This window comes from Aegilops tauschii, chromosome 3, assembly GCF_002575655.3.
Source record: "Aegilops tauschii subsp. strangulata cultivar AL8/78 chromosome 3, Aet v6.0, whole genome shotgun sequence".
Classification (NCBI taxonomy): Eukaryota; Viridiplantae; Streptophyta; class Magnoliopsida; order Poales; family Poaceae; genus Aegilops; species Aegilops tauschii.
The window spans coordinates 538036904-538056674 of NC_053037.3; the positions used below are offsets into that span (position 1 = coordinate 538036904).

Sequence of the window (19771 nt, forward strand, 5' to 3'; positions counted from 1 at the left end):
CCTAAATCATCCCGGATCCGACATATATACTGGAATGGCTGGCGGTTTGTGGGCCTCCCGTAAACAATTTACGGGCCGGGCCCTTTTCAGCGGACCTGCTCGGGCCGTCTTTTTGGGCCATCCCGTAAAACAACCGGAAAAACGCACTTCAACGGAGTAATACAGGAGTGCCTGCCAGTTTTAGCGCCGCTTCTCTCTCCCACGAGCGTGGCGTTTCAGCAACCGACTCCTCTTCTCCCGATCTACGCCGGTGAGGCAGTTGGTCCCCTCTTCCGCCGCTTGCTGCTCCGGCGGCGGGAGGGAGGGGGACCCAGGTCCTCCGCTTTGGCGTCCTAGTTGGGCTAGAGTCAGTATGTCCAACAGCAGTGCTCCGGCGGTAGCGGCGTTGCCATATCGAATAAATCTTCCGCAACTCCGGCTACACCTCGGCGGCGTTCATGGTGGCGGCGATAAGGAGTTCATGGGCTTTGTCTTCCTTCGTTCATATGGGGTGTCAGATCTAGTGTGTTCGAGTGCCACCGGCGAGGCGGCGATGACAGCTGCACCAGGGTATGTTTTCTTCCGCCACCAACCCCGTTGCTACGGTGTCTCCTGCGCCGCCACGGTGGAGTTCATGAATATCGTTTCAGGAGCAGGGTCAGCGATTGATGTCCTAGTTGATGTCTAAATTGGCTCGTGCGAGGTTTTAGCTATGTTGGAATTGGGCAAGTGGTTGCTCGAAGGTGGATTCGATGCCATTCTATGACGAGTTCGGTTTGTTGCAGCGAATTCGGGATTCGGGAAGCATGGGGAAAATCCCCAGTCGACATGCCACAAAGACGTGGGCTTTTTTTCCGGGGGAAAGATGTGGGCTTTGGTGTTCATGCCAGCCCCGTTCATCGACTCAGAAAGCCCATGTGCGATGGTGCATTCCGAATCCAGTGGATCTCCAATGTACGCCTCGGCGTCGCTGGTGTTTCGGTGGTTAGCAGTTTCATTGGCATCTGCAAGGAGACTGATCACCTTTTTTCCTTTACTTGGAGTGTCTTTTGCAAAATTTCAGCACATATGTATCCTCTCGTGCTCTCTTGTTGTATCCACGTGGACCAGTCGTAGTCTTCTTGCTTTATATACTGTCCTAAATGAATATATACGTGGTTAATTAAAAAAAAACCAGAGTTATACTAGATCTTACCGCCGTTGAATCGAGCAGCATCTGACGGCAGAGAAAACCGTAGGGAACCGCTACCGGCTACCGGCTCGCGGCAGGAACAACACCGACCCGTCGTCCCCTTCTATCCCTCCCCCACCGCCGGCCGCCGCCCGCTCGTCACCGGAGGCACGCGGCCGCTGCGCAGTTCGCCGGTGAAAAGGTACGCCCTCTCCCCTTCCCTCCTCCTCGCCCGTTCGACCTCCGTGTTTACTCGAACCTTCCAACAGTTTGACCGGTGGGAATCGTGTCGCTGCGCCCTAGCTACGAGCTCCAGGCGCTCAAGACGCGCAGGCATCCAACAGAGGCGATTTTGGGCTCTAATATCTGATTATTGCGTTTGGTATCGTCATCATATAATTAGGTGTGGTGACGAGCCTAACAGCCCTGTTGATTTTCTCTGCATCGTCGTGAAATTTGGGTGTTAGGGTTTATGTTTTGGCATGCTGCGGGACAGATTAATAGTAACTTAGACGTGGTGATATTGGCCGCAGGTGCGGTTTCTATTGATAGGTTATAATGTGCATGGACAAAAAGTAAATCAAAAGATGTAAAGAAATTATGCAGTGAAGCAAGCTTGAATAGGCCTGACAGTGTCCAATACATGAACTGAACACCCCTAGTTGCATATTCCTACATTTACATTAGGATTTTATGGATTCATGGAAACACATGAGTTTGATTTCAAGACCAGATAGCAATAACTGTGAAGCTAATTGCGTGCTGATGTTGCTACACTGATTGCATTTTGTCACAGATCTGTTTAGCGAACTTAAGCTGGTGGAGATTTCGCGAGTCACGCGTCAAATTTACCTGCTGCGTGCCGATGGACAACTCTCAGAGTCAGCCATTACCTCCTGGTGTTGGAGCATGGCAGCCGCCACCTTCAAATCATCCTCCACAATTTCAGCATCCTCCACAATTTCAGCATCCCTCACAATTTCAACCCACTCCACGCCCACATGCTTATCCAACACCATATGACACCAGACCCAATGGTGGTAACAATCAAAATGGAGCAAACATGTACTATGCAACACAACCTTTTCATCCTAGTCCACATCCACATGCTTATCCAACACCATACGACACCAGGCCCAATAATGGCAACAATCAAAATACAGCAGGAACGTTCTATGCTACACAACCTAGCATGCCTTTCACTCCCGCTCAAAGTGCTCCTAGTATCACCACAGAAGCTGGGAATGGACAACCAGATCTCAAGGCCCATCAGACTGCTCACGAGGTTGCCAACCATAACGCAAATGCAGCAAACATCGAATCTGCTGTCCAAGAGGCTGTTCTTCACGAACAGGTATTCATATCCTCCAGAAGAACCAGACTATACTTGCATTTATGTTTCTATTTTTAATTGGCTCTCTATATGATAACTAGGACATTGAGATGCAGCAAGTAATACAAAATCAAAGGTTTGTTTCTCCACTGTTTCCTTCTGTGCCGCTTGTCCACTGCTGCTTGATGAAGCTGTTTTCTGTGCACATTTTCTTTTAGGCAAGCAAAATCAACAAACGACCCTACAGAATATGGGGAAGACATACTTTCGAGCCGGCGCGACCCTAATGCACTGAAGGTGAGTAATTTATAATCTTTTTTTGTGTGTCATTTCCTCCTAAATTTGTTTTTTATTGAAATTTATACTTCTTTAGTTAGTTCAGCTTTGTTATCTTGATTTTTTAGGAACACTTGCTGAAGATGACGGTTGACCATCGTGCAGAGATGGCAAATAAAAGGGGAAAGTCACTTCATCCAGATAATGGTCATTATTTTTCATATTAATACTCTGTTTGTCTATTTTTATTCTCCTCATCTCTTCAGTTTCACACTTTTAAAGTGTCTAAGTATCCCTTTAATCCGGTGATTAGGATTTTCAATTCTATCTATAGAGAATTAGTCTCAGGGTGTTTCTTTTTGTTAACATTTTGGCTGTCATTTTCTTATGTTACGTACCTGTTGACTGTTGTGTTATACATATTGTTGGTTACATTGTCAAAGTGAGGCAGCTGTTTGCTAAAGCTGATGATTAAGCATGCTCACAGGCAATGTTGAAATTGGCAATGGCTATGGTGTACCAGGAGGTGGTGCTTATTATGCTGGAAATTTGTCAACTGCTGAAATGAGTATGCCACCTCTTTCTATGTTACTCACTGCTTAGTGGTATTACATGCCTCTTTTATCTATGTTACCTGCTGCTTTCAATTATGCTAACTAATGTTTTTTTCCTTTAGATAAACCAAAAGATGATGCTGAGAAAGCGAAAGGTGATGACGGACTCCCCGAGTTTCTGAAGCAGAGGTTAAAAGCAAGGGGAATTCTTAAAGACAAGGCAGCAAATGATAGCAGCATGGCTAAACAAAATGTAACTTACAGTTCTTAATGTTACATTTACTTTCCATCTCATTCTGGTAGAAAGGATGCATGGATGTTACAAACTGAATTCTGGTAGATGGAAAAACCTCGAACTAGTACTGGCACCATCTTAGTATTATTCAATTATAGACAGAAAACAATTAATGTCGTGTGGGGTCTGTGTGTACGAGTGACTTAGCTGGAGAGAAGATGTCAGGACATAGAAATATCAAAGCTGTATGGCAAATAAAAAATATTCCGAGTACACTGATACCTACAATAGAATCCAAAAAATTTATTGCAAAAATGCTATTTTATACCAATCGTGATATTTTTCTCTGATTGGTGTATTGAAACACATAAAAATTGCCTTCTGTCTTTGGTATTAAGTATAAACTTCTCTTCTGAGATCCTAACTGCACAGTTGATCCTTATCTCACGCATTCACTTTGTGCTCGTGCCACTGGATTCCAGGCAGATTCTCAAGAAGGCCACAACAAATCTGCCCAAGAGTTACCTCCTGGTTGGGTAAGTATATGCTAATATTTTTTTGTACATACCTGTCCTGTGAGGTGGTTAATAATTTTTCTAGCTGATGCGCATAGCCTTCCTGATTTTCTTGGTCAATTTACAATGCATTTATTATTTAACAAACTTGAATCTGGAGACATCAGTTTATTACTTCTCATTTGCTAACCTTGACATGGAAGTGTATGTAGTATCTTTCAACAGCTCTTATGTGCTGTATATTTGCTATATCTATGGTGAGTTGATAGTAGCAACAGTTCTTTCCCCTGCATTAACTTATTTTATTTTAGGCTGAGACGAAGGATCCAACGACTGGTGCTTCTTATTTCTACAACCAAAGCACCGGAGTGACCCAATGGGATCGTCCTGGTGGTACCGTGAATACTGTGCAGCATCAAGCTGCTCCATCATTGCCAGAAAATTGGGAGGAGGCACTTGACAAATCAACAGGTTTGTTAGAATGAAATATGTCACTGTTTTGTCTCTGAACTCTTGGAATATTCCAAAACAATCTTCTGCCATTCCAAGGATGAAAACAAGTTGGACACAAAAGCTTATAAATTTCAAGCTGATTTGTTACGTATAATATGCAGCTTAAGTAAAATTCAACCATCATCCGGTCAGAGAAACACCTGTGGCTTAAATCATGCTCGTCAAGGATATATGATGCTATTTAAATAACTTTCCCTTTTCATATGAATACGTAGTATGATATTATAACTTATAAGTTGTCATGTCATGAAAATATTTTTTTGACAGATCTATTAATGCCATTTTGACAAATGTGTTAGTAGTCAAAGTTAGAGAAGTTTGTCTATATGCTTTCTAAAACCCCACATATTTCTCAATGGATGGAGTACTTTCTTGGTGACACATTGATATGGTTTGTTCATTATTTTAGGCCAGAAATACTACTATAACACAAAGACACAGGCAACACAGTGGGAGCCACCTACTTCGGTGAACCCAGTTATTGTGCCACAAGCACCCACCCTTGTTGCAGTTCAGCCTACCACTCAAAATACTGATCTTTGGAACCCTCACATACAACGATGTTCAGGCTGTGGTGGCTGGGGAGTCGGTCTTGTCCAGCCGTGGGGATATTGCAATCACTGCACAAGGTACTCTGTTGATAATCTAACCTTGTAAGGTAGAATAAATGTTGTGAAGTTCTTGTGAGAGTTATCTCTATCATGTGGATGGTGTGATCTTGTCTGAAAGCACACATACTTGAATCATATGCATTTTCAAACTACTCCCTCCGTTTCTAAATATAAGCCTTTTTAGATATTTCAATACAGATTACATACGGATGTATATAGACGTATTTTAGAGTTTAGATTCACTCATTTTGCTCCGTATGTAGTCCATATTGAAATCCCTAAAAGGGCTTATATTTAGGAACAGAGGGAGTAATGTTTATATCCTCGCAGATGCACTTGTAATCAAACACCAGATCTGACTTATGTTTGTTTTCTGTGTATATTTTGACGGTGAATATGGTGGGCAAAAGCCAGCCTGAACCAATTTTCATTTTCAAAAGATAGAAGGCGATACAACACAGCGGCTACATAATTTCCATTTTCTGTGTATATATTATAGTATAAACAACGAATACACATATGTACGGAATGTAACAAATAAACAATTTAAGGAATCTAGCTAATGTTGGCTTGTTATTTGCGTCTGCAGGGTTCAAAATCTGCCTTTTCAACAGTATCCATCTTACTCGAACAATATCGTGCCCTCAAGTGTCGCCAATGCTCCCAAAAGTCAAGGAAACATTGCAGCTAAGGACAGGTAAATGAGATTTACATTTGGCACATCAATTGGTAGCCTAATCGGTTATGCTTCTAGTTTATACTGCTAACCTATTTCCACCCATCATATACTTGAGCACACAAGCATCATATTATTTACTGAGTTTGTCATATGCATGCAGATCAAGTTCAAAACCCCCTTCAGGAAAATTAAACAAAAAAGATAACCGAAAAAGAGGTCGCGCTGAGGAGGATGAGCTTGACCCAATGGATCCAAGCTCTTACTCAGATGCTCCACGGGGTGGCTGGTACTTGATCTCTCTCTTCCTGGAAGCTTATTATTTCAGTTAATTTATAATCTTCCTCGCATTTTTTTTGAGAATGGCATTTGTAGTTACTAGTTGGGACGTGCTTCAGTCTGGCTTGGCCAATCAAGGAAGAATGCATGTATATTAAGTTAACTGTCCCTGGACTGACAAGTTAATCCTCTTTCTTTGTCAGGGTTGTTGGCCTGAAGGGTGTACAGCCACGAGCAGCGGATACAACCGCATCTGTACGTTATCTGATTTGCAACTTCCCTTTATCTAATCTTTACTATACTTGCCTACCCTCTGATTTCCATTTAAATGTTAAGTATCTATCTCGGTACCCAAACACCCGCTGTAGCATAACATACTGTTTTGTTGGGAGCAAACCTTACTGCCTGGTCTACGTTCATCGTGCCAAATGATGTAGGACTGATCTAGGACGACTTATGTGAGATGTTGAATCAGGCTTCCACATAGCATGGTTGTTTGAGCCTTGTAAACTGGGTAGCGCTTGTTAATTACTATATCAGTTTTTACTTCAGTGCACACTTCCCGTGTCTCTTGATCTGTTATGGGGAAGTGGGAATTATATGGAAGCCATCACACATGGGATCTCCCTAAAGAACCACAATACATGTGATTCCAAATACAGATCAAACCCTAATAATATAGTACTGAGAACAGCGAGTCTTCTTTCTATGCTTTGATTAACAGGGCCCTCTGTTCCAACAAAGACCGTATCCCTCACCTGGCGCCGTGTTGAGGAAAAATGCAGAGGCGGCATCCGGCGGCAAGAAACGCGGTGGTATGTCTGCGATCAGCAAAAGAGGGGATGGCAGTGATGGGCTTGGGGAAGCGGATTGAGTTTCTTAGTAAGCTTTCTCTGCAAGCAACCAGTAGATCCTGGTGGCTTTCGCTCCTTTTGGAAGTTGTTTGAAACATTGGCCGACCGGTAGCTAGCTAAAAAAAGAAGCAAATTATCAGCTGTAAATTATTACTCCCTCTGTAAACTAATATAAGAGTGTTTAGATCACTACTTACGGAGGGAGTACAAAGGAGCAAGTCCAGTGCCGGAGAGGAGAGGCTAGTGCAGTGTGAGCTCAGCTGAGGTGCCCTATCGGCGATAAAGCTAATATCATGGGGGAGTTTCCACTCCTGGACAGGCTACTGCAGTGTAAGTTCAGTAGCTCACTATGGTATGACATGCTTGAGTTCTGTGAATTTTGTACTGGAAACTGTAAGGTAGAATGTTTTGGTCATGCAATATGAACACTTGATTTTCTAGATTGACACGGCGAACGAGGGTCGGACCGGGTGCTTGATGTATGATAATTCATGTGTGCGCTATTATCTACTGAAACTATTATCCCTTTTGAGATTAGGTATTCATTCGTGATAATACAGTGACTAGAGCTGGTTGCGTGCCACTTGGCCATTTTCTCCCCTATTTTTTTTTGAACGAAGGCTCAAGCAGAGCCCGGCTTTGAATTAACAAAGCTATCAACCGGCCAGGATTACAACTCCAAATTACACCACTCACCAACTAAAGAAAAGAAGACAGACGGCAAAGATACAAGGGCGCCAGGGAACAGCTCACAATGCACATACAACAAGCTAGTTAGAAAGATTGGCGAAGAACATATAGCTTGGAGATGCCATTATCCTCTTGCACGTTGAAAACCAAGGCGAAAGTGATATCCTGATCAGGAGAGTGCACCGACGGCGATGCAAGGCATGCCGTTGCCACAACACCTGGGCTTGAAAAAGACACATCTAGATCCATTGTCAAAGAAGGCCCCTGCCTCCTCGCCTGGCTCGAAGGCGCCGCACCGTTGAGCGATGGACATGTTAACCTAGAGCCTAGATGGATGGCCTCGAAGAAACCACTTGGGCGGAACCAGGCGTTCCCGACATGCCGACGACGACTCACCTAGAGCAGAGCAACACCATATGCCATAGTTCTGACTTGGAAGGGGGCGAGCGGTCAGAATGCACAATTTTCTCCCCTTTCTCTCCATCACAAGTAACTTTCTGGCTTGCCTGGCGTCCTCTCGACAACCCTATGTCTTCTGCTTCTTATTTTTTAACTTTATTATGGAATATGATTGATTATACACTTTTGGTATCTGTATATGTTCCTAAAATCGTAAATCGACGACGATAAAATAGTTCTCTCTGTTGCTACACGCTCCCTCCCCACCCCGTGCTGCCACCAATCATGTCCCCTTCACGCGCGCACACACACCCTCCCCCTCTCTCTAACGCGGCGGCTGTTGAGTAAATAGGCAATTTCTCGATTAAATTAATCCACGAGTAAATCACTAGCATGGCATTGACACATATAATCGCATACTGATATTCAGTCAAACTAGCACATACTACGCTAATTGCAGAAAGATCTACATATAACGCTAGCATGGGTAAAACAGAAAATAGTAGGAGCGGGATAAACGAGTTATACCCTCCAGTAGGCCATGCAGAGGCCGCGGCTTTGGTGGCAGCAGCGGCATCCTCGGCAGCCTTCTTGTCAGCTTCAGCTTTCTCGGCGGCGGCACGTTCGGCGTCGGTGGACATGGTGATGATGAAGGCGACACGGACGTAGAGGAAGTAGACGATCGTAAGTGAGTAGTCGCGTAATCGCTGCCCAAAAACCTATTCGCCCCTCACCCCGTACAGGAACCAGAAGGGCGTGGTTTCGGAGACCTGCTCTCCCGTCGACCGTGTACGCGGCGGACGGGATGGAGTCACCGGCGGCAGCAGCAGCAAGGGAACGACGGTGGGCGTGCGCGTGGAGCAGATGTGATCTGTTCGTGGCGGCTAGGGTTAGGAGACACCGCACACTTATATAGGCGGCTCGACCCACGTCCGAGTCCGTGACAGCCCACGATCCGACGTCTCAGATCGTGGCCCAGCTGTCAGAGAACTCTCCGTTAGTGACCGGCAAAAATAAGCGCGTAGGTGTGAGCTCGGCTCGGCTCAATCCCGCAACCCGCGGCACGACGAGGCGGGCCTCGGAGGAGGAGTGCGCGAGGGCCTCTTCTCTTCTCAAGCTCCAATAGCATGTAGAAGAGAAACCCTTATAAGGAGGTCCAACTCCTCTTCCACTTCCGGGGTGGGACTAAACTTCCCACTACACCTAGTGCCATATAACCCACATGGGCCCTTAGAGATTTTTTTCCAGAAATTGCTATATGGGCCTAGAGCCCATCTCAAAGTCAGCAGCGGCTGTCGCCGCCCTTGTCCCCTCTCCTCATACATGCCTCCTCCCCCGTGCTTCTTGCCGCCGGTGCTTCACCCTTCCGCGACAACGCACACGTAAGTGCCAAATGCACGCTTGCCACATGCACAATTTAAAAGCTGCCTTCGCCTTACACACACATATGTGCAATTTTAAACACAATTCTGCTAGATTACAAATTTCTCCAACCAAAAATATGTCTTTTTGCAAACCGATGCACAAGTAGATTAGAACAAGGCTTCCCTTGGAAAAGCAAAACAACCCTCAAGAAAAAGCCAAAAAAGAAAGGCAAAGAAGAAAGGAAAACTAAACTAGGCCGATCCCCACTCTACCCCGACGAAACCCACCTTCCCCCTACCCGGCCGATCCAGATCTCCACTCCCTCACACCTCCCCCGTTCTCCTCGCCGGACGCCCGTCGCCGGCGGCGACCCATCATCCTCCGCCCCCTCCGCGTCTCCCGGCGGGCGGACGCACGCGCGCAATGGAGCAGCTCCGGACGATCGGGCGGGAGCTGGCGATGGGGTCGCAGGGCGGGTGGGGGCAGTCGAAGGAGTTCCTGGACCTGGTCAAGTCCATCGGCGAGGCGCGCTCCAAGGCGGAGGAGGACCGCATCATCTCGCGCGAGCTGGAGCACCTCAAGCGCCGCCTCGCCGACCCCGACGTGCCGCGCCGCAAGATGAAGGAGCTCCTCCTCCGCCTCGTCTACGCCGAGATGCTCGGCCACGACGCCTCCTTCGGCCACATCCACGCCGTCAAGATGACCCACGACGAGTCCCTCCCGCTCAAGCGCACGGGGTACCTCGCCGTCGCGCTCTTCATCGACGAGCGCCACGACCTCGTCATCCTCGTCGTCAACACCATCCAGAAGGACCTCAGGTCCGACAACTACCTCGTCGTCTGCGCCGCGCTCACCGCCGCCAGCCGCCTCATCGGCGAGGAGGCCATCCCCGCCGTGCTGCCCCAGGTCGTCGATCTCCTCGCGCACCCCAAGGAGGCCGTAAGGAAGAAGGCCGTCATGGCGCTCCACCGATTCTACCAGCGATCCCCTTCCTCCGTTTCCCACCTCGTCTCCAACTTCCGCAAGGTCAGCGCCCCCCCCCCCCCCCCCCCCCCCCCCCCCCCCCCCCCACCACCACCCAAACATTTTACCTCATGTTCAAATTCCAATTTCTTTTCCCCAACTACAATAGAAGTACAGTAGAATAATTTGCCCCTCTCATGCCGTAGCTTCTTACTCCTATCTCAGAGGCGCATGCGCTACTGTTAATTTATCTCGCTCAAAGGCACATGCGATACTGTTAATCGTGCTAAAGCTTCATGTTTTCTTTGTGTTCAATGTATATTTTGAGTTGCAGCAACTAGCTATTGACTCTAATTGCATCTATTGAGCTTGAACTGGATGTTAGATGTGAGTTTTGCACACCTTAGGTGTTTACTTCTTGTCTTTCATATCTCATGCTTCAAGTTTTGTGCAAAGATGTGGGTTCATTAAGCCTGAAGATACACCTGTTTTATCTATTCAATGCAATTTACCCATTTATATTTAATGTATGATAGAGCAACTTTTTTGACCTCAGACCATAACATAGAGGGAGCTCTGATAAGCAACCACAGTGCTTCGTTGGCATTTTTAAGAACTCTTAGCAGATGTAAATGCATTATTATTTCTGAGATGGGTTCTGAGTAGTGGTGCTTATTATTTTGCAGAGACTCTGTGATAATGATCCTGGGGTGATGGGTGCAACTCTGTGCCCACTCTATGACCTGATTTTGGAAGATCCAAATGCGTATAAGGACTTAGTTGTTAGTTTTGTTAACATCCTCAAACAAGTTGCGGAGAGGAGGCTTCCAACTTCCTATGATTACCATCAAATGCCTGCACCATTTATTCAGGTCTGTGAGCTTTACTTTTAACTTGGTCGATGTATTCAATGGTGCTAGGTTAATAGGTAGGTTCTGATTTGGAGTTCTTTAATTGGCACCATCTTATTTCCTCTGATTTTTCTGTGGCTACTTTCAGATAAAACTACTGAAAATACTTGCTGTGCTGGGTAGCGGCGACAAGTCAGCGAGTGGTCATATGTACACTGTCTTGGGTGACATATTCAGGAAGGGTGACACAGCGAGCAACATTGGGAATGCAATATTGTATGAATGCATATGCTGTGTCTCATGCATTTTCCCAAACTCTAAGATGCTAGACGCTGCTGCTGAAACAACATCGAAATTTTTGAAGGTCTTGACATTTTTTAGGGAAAAATAAGTGACTTTAATGATGCTGTGGTTGTTACATCACGAAGCTAACGTTTTTGCTTGCCCCTATGCTGTTTGCAGAGCGATAGCCATAATCTTAAGTACATGGGAATTGATGCTCTTGGACGACTAATAAAAATAAATCCTGATATTGCAGAACAGCACCAATTGGCTGTTATCGATTGCTTAGAGGTGAGGGATGTGAAATCTTAACATCTTCAGAATCCATGTCAATCAATAGACAATCTACTATGCTCCTGCCATCCATTTCAAATATATTTGTTTCGTGCTGCAATAAAATGAATCTAATATCCTTCATTAAAATCATGTTCCAGCTACTGAACTTAATTTTGTCGGAAATGGTGATATTTGTTGTTCGTTTTCACGCTTCCTTGTATTAACTCTAGGAAAAAGTAATTATAGTGAGCTAAAGCTATGTCAATTTGTTTGATTCATTGTGGTTACCACTCCACCTAGTTTAGTTGCCACTATGTTCCATTTCCATAGTTATTATCCGTGACCTTGTTTGATGCATGTAATTGCATCAGCACTTCTGTTGTATTTTCTCATTAGTACTTTCGATTTCTCACAATTGGATGTTCTTATGAATAGGACCCTGATGACACTTTGAAGCGTAAGACTTTTGAGCTTCTTTATAAGATGACAAAATCGACTAATGTTGAAGTGATTGTTGATCGGATGATCGAGTACATGATCAGCATAACTGATCACCACTATAAGGCAGAAATTGCATCACGTTGTGTTGAGCTAGCAGAACAATTTGCGCCCAGCAACCAGTGGTTCATTCAGGTAATCCAGGAGTGTGTGTATTTCTCGTTAAGCACTTGGTGTAATTTTTATGCTGTCGTTGCTTAGTTTTTAGAAGATCCATTAATCCTTTAATTATTTTTCCAGACCATGAACAAAGTCTTTGAGCATGCTGGGGACCTTGTCAACATTAGAGTGGCACACAATTTAATGCGGCTTATCGCTGAAGGATTTGGAGAGGAGGATGAAGGTGCTGATAGTCAATTGAGATCATCAGCTGTATGTACTCTGAACTCTTCCTGTAACCCCGTGCCACTCAGTTTATTAATGCTTAACGTGATACTGCCATTATGGACTTTTTTTTTTAACTGTGATAATCAGCCAATGAGTTTTATATCTTGAGATGGGAAAAAAATGTTTTCTCTGAACTGGCCACAGCCTTGCTTTTCTAGCTTGACAGTGAGCCCTGGAGGGAAACTGTAATGTTATTTATGCTTCAATTGCTGTTACGTTATTCAGCTTCATATGGTGGAATATGTCAACAAGACTCTAGCAGCCTCCTCAACTGGATGCATAATTCTTTGTTCTAGGATTTTCTCGCTACTTGATCAATTATATAACTCTCCTGTTCTTGAATTGGTTGATTCCTAACTCTCCCGTTCTTTAACAGGTCAATTCCTACCTCCGTATTCTGGGGGAGCCAAAGCTTCCATCCTCATTTTTGCAGGTAATTGTGTGTTTTATATTTCCTTTCTATCCCAAGATGAGTTTTGGGCGGTGATTTATATCGTTTCGTTTTACTTTCAGATCATATGCTGGGTTTTGGGGGAATATGGAACAGCAGATGGGAAGCATCCTGCTTCCTATATTATCGGGAAGTTATGTGATGTTGCAGAGGCCCACCCAACTGATGATACTGTCAGGGTATGCTCCTTTTTGACCAACTTATGCGTAATATTGTAGTTGAGGCAATGATCTGTCATTTTTGTTTTGGGAACATTACACACTTGGAGTTGCTTCAGTCAAGCTGAAATGGTTCCTGATATCTTTGGTTGTAGTGTCAATTTACAATTCAGACCAGTTTCTGCAATTTGCAAAGTACTTCATGTTGTACGTATCTGTTAGACAATCAAAATGTTTACAGCATAGCTATTCAATATTACTAATACTATTGACTTTGGTCAATTACCAAGTCAAATATGTACTGCCCTCGAGTTTCACAAGTATGCAAAATTCATCTAGTCTGGATGACTCAACCACATTTATGGCATGTGTTATACTCAAGCTATTGCTTCTACTCTTGTTGTTGTACAGTCGTACTAGTCTATGTTGCATTGCTTAATACATTTTCTTCTCGTTTTACTTGACATGTGTTTTTTGTGCTACTTCAAGGGTTATGCAGTCTCGGCAATTTTGAAGATTTTTGCATTTGAAATTGCTGTTGGAAGGAAATCTGATATGTTGCCCGAGGTAATGAAAATATGTGCCTTTTTCTGTGACTCAGTTAACGTTTCTCATCACTAGGTGTTGGTTTTCAAGCCGAACTATGATTCTTACATGCAGCTTTGTATGTGCACTGAAAGAAATAAGTATTGTTTTCACAAGTATAATGATGCTGGGTATAATCGAACTTGTATTGCCTAAAGTTCTGCTATATGACATTGATATGCATATGTGCAAGGTTCATCCTTGGCGCATTTGCCTTTGTGGGCAGGCAGCTGTCATGCTTTTCATTTATTCATATGATGAGCATAGTACACCAGATTCTTGGTGAAATCATTTTGGAATGCGATGTTTGAGCACAACCAACTAAAGAAACTCAAGTATGGTCAGTTTGTCATCTATGTTGTCATAGTATCATGTCTTTTTTGTGTAACTGTATGGCAACCTTTTCCCTAAATTCATTTCATGATGGCAACGGTATGGTTGTAAAGAAGTAAAACCACTGCTTGGCCTTGTACATGATTCAACACTGAATGATGTAAAGGAAAGCATTTCATGTGAGAAGAAAACACTGGAATGCATGTGATGTACTGTCCACCTGGTAGCAAAAGTGCAGTAAAGAAATCGTGAACTCTGGTTCAGACAAAAGTGCTTCAATAAGTTAAAGAACTCCTGTTTGTAGGTTTGGCTCTTTTATCTTCTTTTTCTAATATCTTATAAATCTGTCCTCTTGTTGCTTGCAGTTTCAGTCATTGGTAGATGAATTATCATCTTCACATTCAACAGACTTGCAGCAGCGTGCATATGAGGTACAAGCTTTACTAGGCTTGGACAAACAGGCTGTTGAAAGCGTAATGCCCATAGATGCAAGCTGTGAAGATATTGAGGTAACGTTATGCATTTCTTTACTAAGCGTGGCACTTTGATTGTTTAGTTTATTAGTACAAAATGTGACCTTGATTTAGATTTTTGTGTCGTGTATACTATGTTTTGTGGGGATCTGAAGTTTGGATAGAGGAATTTTATGAGAACCCGAAGACAGTCAGCAGAATAATTTGGGATATGTTGTGGCATATATTACATGTTTTCTACGCTGGCAGGCCTAATTTTTTAAACAAATCTTTTTAAAGGGCGTGAGAAAATTTATGAGAAATCTATCCTGTTGACTATTGAGCTAAAGTTTTATCAATTACATTATCCAATGGTTATCCACTAACATTAATCTCATCTTCGGGAATACAATAACAGATTCTTTTGCAACTTAATGAAGTTGACAGCTTGCCTAACAGGGAAATATGTAAACACGATTCAACCAGACAATACTACCACAATTCAGTGAAATGCCAAGAGAAGCCTTACTAAAAAGATGAAGCAAAACATATAGCATTCAGAGTAAATAAAGCTGCAACAAAATGTTATGAAACCAAATGCGTTCTTAAATTTTTTTTTACCTAAGGCATCATGGAAACCAGGATATTGGCATGTTCGTGTGAATTTGTTTACTTATAGCCTCAATGTAAATGCCAGATATGCCAAGTGTTGGCATCTAAAAATAGACACATTTATTATGATCTGGTTTCTCTACACAATGTTCTGAAATTATCTAATAATATAAATCTAACACTTAAGAATATTGATTTATGTTGCAGGTCGACAGAAACCTCTCATTTCTGAACAGTTATGTGCAGCAAGCCTTGGAAAACGGTGCGACACCTTACATTCCTGAAAGTGAACGCTCAGGCGTTGTAAGTGTTGGTAACTACAGAGCCCAAGACCAACATGAGACATCTGCCCATGCTCTTAGATTTGAAGCCTATGAGCTACCTAAACCTTCACTACCTACAGCAACCTCACAAAGTAGTGTTTCCCTGCCGACTACTGATCTTGTTCCAGTTCCAGAACAAAGTCACTATAGGGAAGACCATCATCAGGGAAGGTCCCATCCATCAGCCAATGCAGTTTCTGGTGAATTTGGTGCCAAACTTCGTCTTGATGGGGTTCAAAAGAAATGGGGAAGGGAATCCTATACCTCCTCTTCTACACCTTCAAGCTCGACCTCTAGCCAACAAGCAGCCAATGGGGGCTCTAACTCGGATGGAGGATTGGTAACTTCACAGGCACGTGAGTCCTCGTATGGTTCCAAGAGTCAGCAGGGAACAGAAGTTTCAGCAGAAAAGCAACGGCTGGCTGCTTCACTTTTTGGTTCCTCAGCTGCTAAACCTAATCGGAAGGGACATGCTGGTCGGAAGGCAGCAAAAGAGAGTTCCTCGACTGAGAAAGTAACACCTCAGCCTGCTAAGGAGCAAGTAACCCCTGCTGCCCCACCACCAGATCTGTTGGATCTGGGTGAAGAGCCTGTTTCATCAAGTGCTCCATCTGCTGACCCCTTCTCGCAGTTAGACGGGCTACTTGGACCTGCATCAGCCTCTCCCGCGCCTTCTGGAACCTCAGCTCCCAGTGCTTCCAACACACCAGATCTTATGTCCATCTTCTCGGATGATATACAAACTGGAGCCACAAGTGCATCCACTGAACCCACACAAAAAGGAGCAACGACGAAAAAGGGCCATAGCCTTCAAGATGCGCTGCAGAAGGACGCCACCGCGAGGCAGGTTGGCGTGACCCCAACAGGGAACAACCCAAATCTTTTCAAGGACTTGCTAGGCTAGAATGTACCTGAGATTTTCAGTGTGCACAAGTTGGGCAAAACGAGTGTGCCCCCAAGATGGTGTTGTCTGTGAAGGGTTGGTGTGATCATGCTGCTCGATCAGCACAGGAAACGAGTGGTGTGTTTGGTTTTGAGTCGCAAGGTAGGACCTTTCCCCCCTCGCAGCTGGGAGGGGGTTTGCGCGGTTGAGGGGGTAATTTTCCTGTCGCGTTTTTCCGCATGGCAAAATTTTCTTGTTGAGACTAGTGTGTACATGTGTTTATTATTGTTGTGTAATCTGTACATGATGATGAGGCCAGGGTCCAGAAGCGTTCTTTTGTTGAGCTCGGAAGGGTAGGGGAGGGCCTGTCGTGTCGAGTCAATGTTTTATGTTTTACCCATATTGGACATATACAGTAGCTGGACACTGGAAAACTAGAAATACTTTGTCTTGTCAATTCCTTTTAGAACCGGACGGAATAAAAATGTAAGCTTGCCATTGGCAAGTGACATGTTGTGGTCTCTAGATGTGAAGTTTTTGTTTTAACTTGTTTGGGTTCATGCTACGGCGCTGCCACTGCGGTGTGTTGTTGATTGAAATCTGTAGAATTTGTCATCAATCTTTACTGCATTTCGTTGGAAAAAGGGGATCACGCTCGTTACATAGTATTGAAGCGCGGTTGGGCTACAGGATGACAAGACGGGAATGCCGATAACATTTCCAGCAGATGTTGCATCACTTGAGAGAGAAAACTACATCCAGAGGGAACTAGGATGTGTTGTTGGAGTCATACCAGCCATTCATTCAGCTGAGACCAGTGTGGATTCGGGCTGCCACCTCACTTCCACATAATGAACCCAACACATGTACGATTTTTTTTGGACACTTGAAACCCCTCTTTGATTTAGGAGATACCATATGACGTACGTGCCTCCACTATTCCTTGTGTCAATTACCTCCATATATATTGTCTCGACTTAATTTGAAGTCTGTTGCATTCCATGGCCCGACCATGCAAGCTTCAACCCAGAACGCAGTGCAGTCGGGTTCGGCTGTGAAAGCATATATCCTGGCAAAACTCAGCTTGGAGTCATTTGGTTTTCGACTGCTGGGCAGGGCACGGAGCTGAACGTACGGCAGTAGACAGTAATGAGATACCGCATAGGAAGAAGACGTGCGTATGCGTACACACGCACGCACGCACACGTGAGGCTACCATGATGGCATCTCCGGGGAACTCCTGTAGCATGACGATGGGTTGGTCCCTCCGTCCGTTACCCGGCCGGCTGCCAGTGCCAGTGCCAGTCTAATTATGTCCACCTGGTCATTCACCAGCGCCAGGAGCAGGAGGTAGCAGGCGGCAGACCACGTGGTGAGAGAGAGGCCCGGTACATTTGTAGCCTAGCGCCGATCGATCATGGAAGCGACGCCACCGATCACGTACCACGCTATCTTCTTCCATGAGTAATCCAATGTGTCATGTGTGTGACATGATCTGTCCAGCCGCGAGCGCCAGGAGGAATCAGTGTCAGTCGATCGGCGGACCGACTAGTGAGTAGTGACTGCCTGCGCCGCGGCCCACACGACGCGTACATGACTGCCAGGGACGGACACGTCTCAAATCAAATCACCACCATATCATATCCATCCATCCATGGTGAGACGGGCCGATGCGATGCATCATGTCATACTGCACGTACCACCACGCCCTATTGTCAACACTTGTTTGTCGTCAGCCAGGACGTGCCGGCGTCCGGCGAGCGCGCGCCCTGTCCGAGTCCGACGAGCCGACGGGGTCGGATCGGGCAGCGGTGACCGGCCAGGCCGACGGCAACGGGATGATGATACCGAGGGAGAGATGGATGCATGCACGCAGGGGGGGGGACGCGGACCAGGCAGGCACGGCACGGGGGCACCACGCGACGCGGCGCCGTCGCTCTCGGCCGGGGGCCGGCCATCGGCGACATCATCATGATCACTGTCATCAGGGGCCGGCCGGCATCACTGGCACTGGCAGCGCCGCGGAATCTGCGTAAGCTGCAATCCACATACACTCATACACGGACAGACACGCAGACACATGCGTATCTGGTCCACGTACGTACGACGGCAGAGACGTACTACGTACCAGCGAACGAGCGAGCGCACGCAAACCGCCGCTGGGAAGGGACCGTCCACCGATCGGTACAGGAGGAGAGAGCGAGTGGCCCCTCTCCTCCCCTCCCTGAATGCAGCAGCAGCCCCGGCTCCCTGCTGCCCCAACCCATACTCCCGATCCGGCACGGACACGCATGGCCACCTGTCGAGCTCCCCTGCGTGCGCCGCCGCACCGGACGTAGTAAACTGTAAACGTAAACTGTGAAGAGGACCCTAGATCGTGCTGCTGAATTGCCGATGATGGGGACGCACGGCTCACCTGGCAGCTTGGAACGTAGATCGCCCTGCTTGCTTGGTCGCTTGCGTATTAGGAGGGGGATCGACATCACGCCAACTACGGCCGGGCCAATGGTGGTGGTGGCGTCAGGTATGGTATGGTGGAACAACAGCCGGCCGGGGAGGGATTAATTGCGGATTAATGGCGGTCGCCTTCCCTTCCGGATGGCCCAAGCCTTTCTTCTGTCTGGACCCAACGCATGCATGGTGGTAGATGCTCATCCGGTGCATGCAGTACTGTAGTACTACCAAATCATGTGTTTGAGACTTTGAGTACACAACAATGGCTCTGATTGAGCAGGTAAAGGCAGAGTTCAATGTGCACACGTAAGAGCATCTCCAACAGACGCGTCAGATTAGCCGCGCGCTGGAAAAATGATTTTATAGCGCGCGGGACCGAAACTGGGGCTCCAGCAGCCGTGCTAAAATCATGCGCGCGGTAAAGTTGGTTCAGCGCGCTGAGCGAGACAGCATCGTGCGCTGTGTATCTGGTGCCCCAGCTCCCGCGCGCTGGACAACGAGCATTTACGCGCGAGCGACCAACTGCTGCCCGCCTATCCGGCCGCCCCGCCTTCGCCCTGCCCCGCGCCGCCGCCGGCGAAATTGCACCGATGGAAGGCCGCGCCGACATACCCCCAACTCCTCCCTACACCCGCGACCCCTCCGTGGCCGCCACCGCCGCAAACCCTAGCGTGGGGTTGACCTTCGGCTTCGCCACAGGCGCCCCTCCTCCTCCAAGCACTGGTCTCGTGCACGGAGTTTTCATGGTGCCCCGAACGACCTCGCAGGGTGGTGAAATGGCGCCGCCGCCCACCGTGAAGCCATGAGGCTCCG

At 46.2% G+C, this 19771-nt stretch overlaps 2 protein-coding genes across 2 annotated transcripts; both read left to right on the forward strand.

The window, feature by feature from the left end:
• Nucleotides 1-1178: 1178 nt before the first annotated feature.
• Nucleotides 1179-7436, forward strand: LOC109738129 (uncharacterized). The gene is made up of 15 exons (XM_040404635.3): nt 1179-1352; nt 1947-2504; nt 2585-2619; nt 2702-2780; nt 2888-2966; nt 3247-3327; nt 3436-3566; nt 4031-4084; nt 4375-4534; nt 4986-5205; nt 5777-5884; nt 6027-6152; nt 6346-6397; nt 6867-7024; nt 7182-7436. Exons 2-14 carry the CDS (start codon nt 2016-2018, stop codon nt 7014-7016), a joined length of 1764 nt encoding a protein of 587 aa, XP_040260569.1. The 5' UTR covers nt 1179-1352; nt 1947-2015; the 3' UTR covers nt 7017-7024; nt 7182-7436.
• A 2208-nt stretch (nt 7437-9644) lies between these two features.
• Nucleotides 9645-17050, forward strand: LOC109738130 (AP-4 complex subunit epsilon). The gene is made up of 11 exons (XM_045235107.2): nt 9645-10476; nt 11100-11285; nt 11413-11628; nt 11727-11837; nt 12258-12455; nt 12561-12692; nt 13084-13140; nt 13221-13337; nt 13806-13883; nt 14600-14743; nt 15506-17050. The coding sequence occupies exons 1-11, from the start codon at nt 9874-9876 to the stop codon at nt 16523-16525; spliced, it is 2862 nt and encodes a 953-aa protein (XP_045091042.1). The 5' UTR covers nt 9645-9873; the 3' UTR covers nt 16526-17050.
• The last annotated feature ends 2721 nt before the right edge of the window (nt 17051-19771 follow it).

Excerpts from the sequence above, each read along its gene's own strand:
- LOC109738130 (XM_045235107.2), top strand. The coding sequence starts at position 9,874 with ATGGAGCAGCTCCGGACGATCGGGCGGGAGCTGGCGATGGGGTCGCAG. Across the intron at positions 11,286-11,412 it reads TGCCTGCACCATTTATTCAG|ATAAAACTACTGAAAATACT; the intron begins GTCTGTGAGCTT and ends GGCTACTTTCAG. Across the intron at positions 12,456-12,560 it reads GCAACCAGTGGTTCATTCAG|ACCATGAACAAAGTCTTTGA; the intron begins GTAATCCAGGAG and ends TTATTTTTCCAG.
- LOC109738129 (XM_040404635.3), top strand. The coding sequence starts at position 2,016 with ATGGACAACTCTCAGAGTCAGCCATTACCTCCTGGTGTTGGAGCATGG. Across the intron at positions 2,781-2,887 it reads GCGACCCTAATGCACTGAAG|GAACACTTGCTGAAGATGAC; the intron begins GTGAGTAATTTA and ends TTGATTTTTTAG. Across the intron at positions 5,885-6,026 it reads AACATTGCAGCTAAGGACAG|ATCAAGTTCAAAACCCCCTT; the intron begins GTAAATGAGATT and ends ATATGCATGCAG.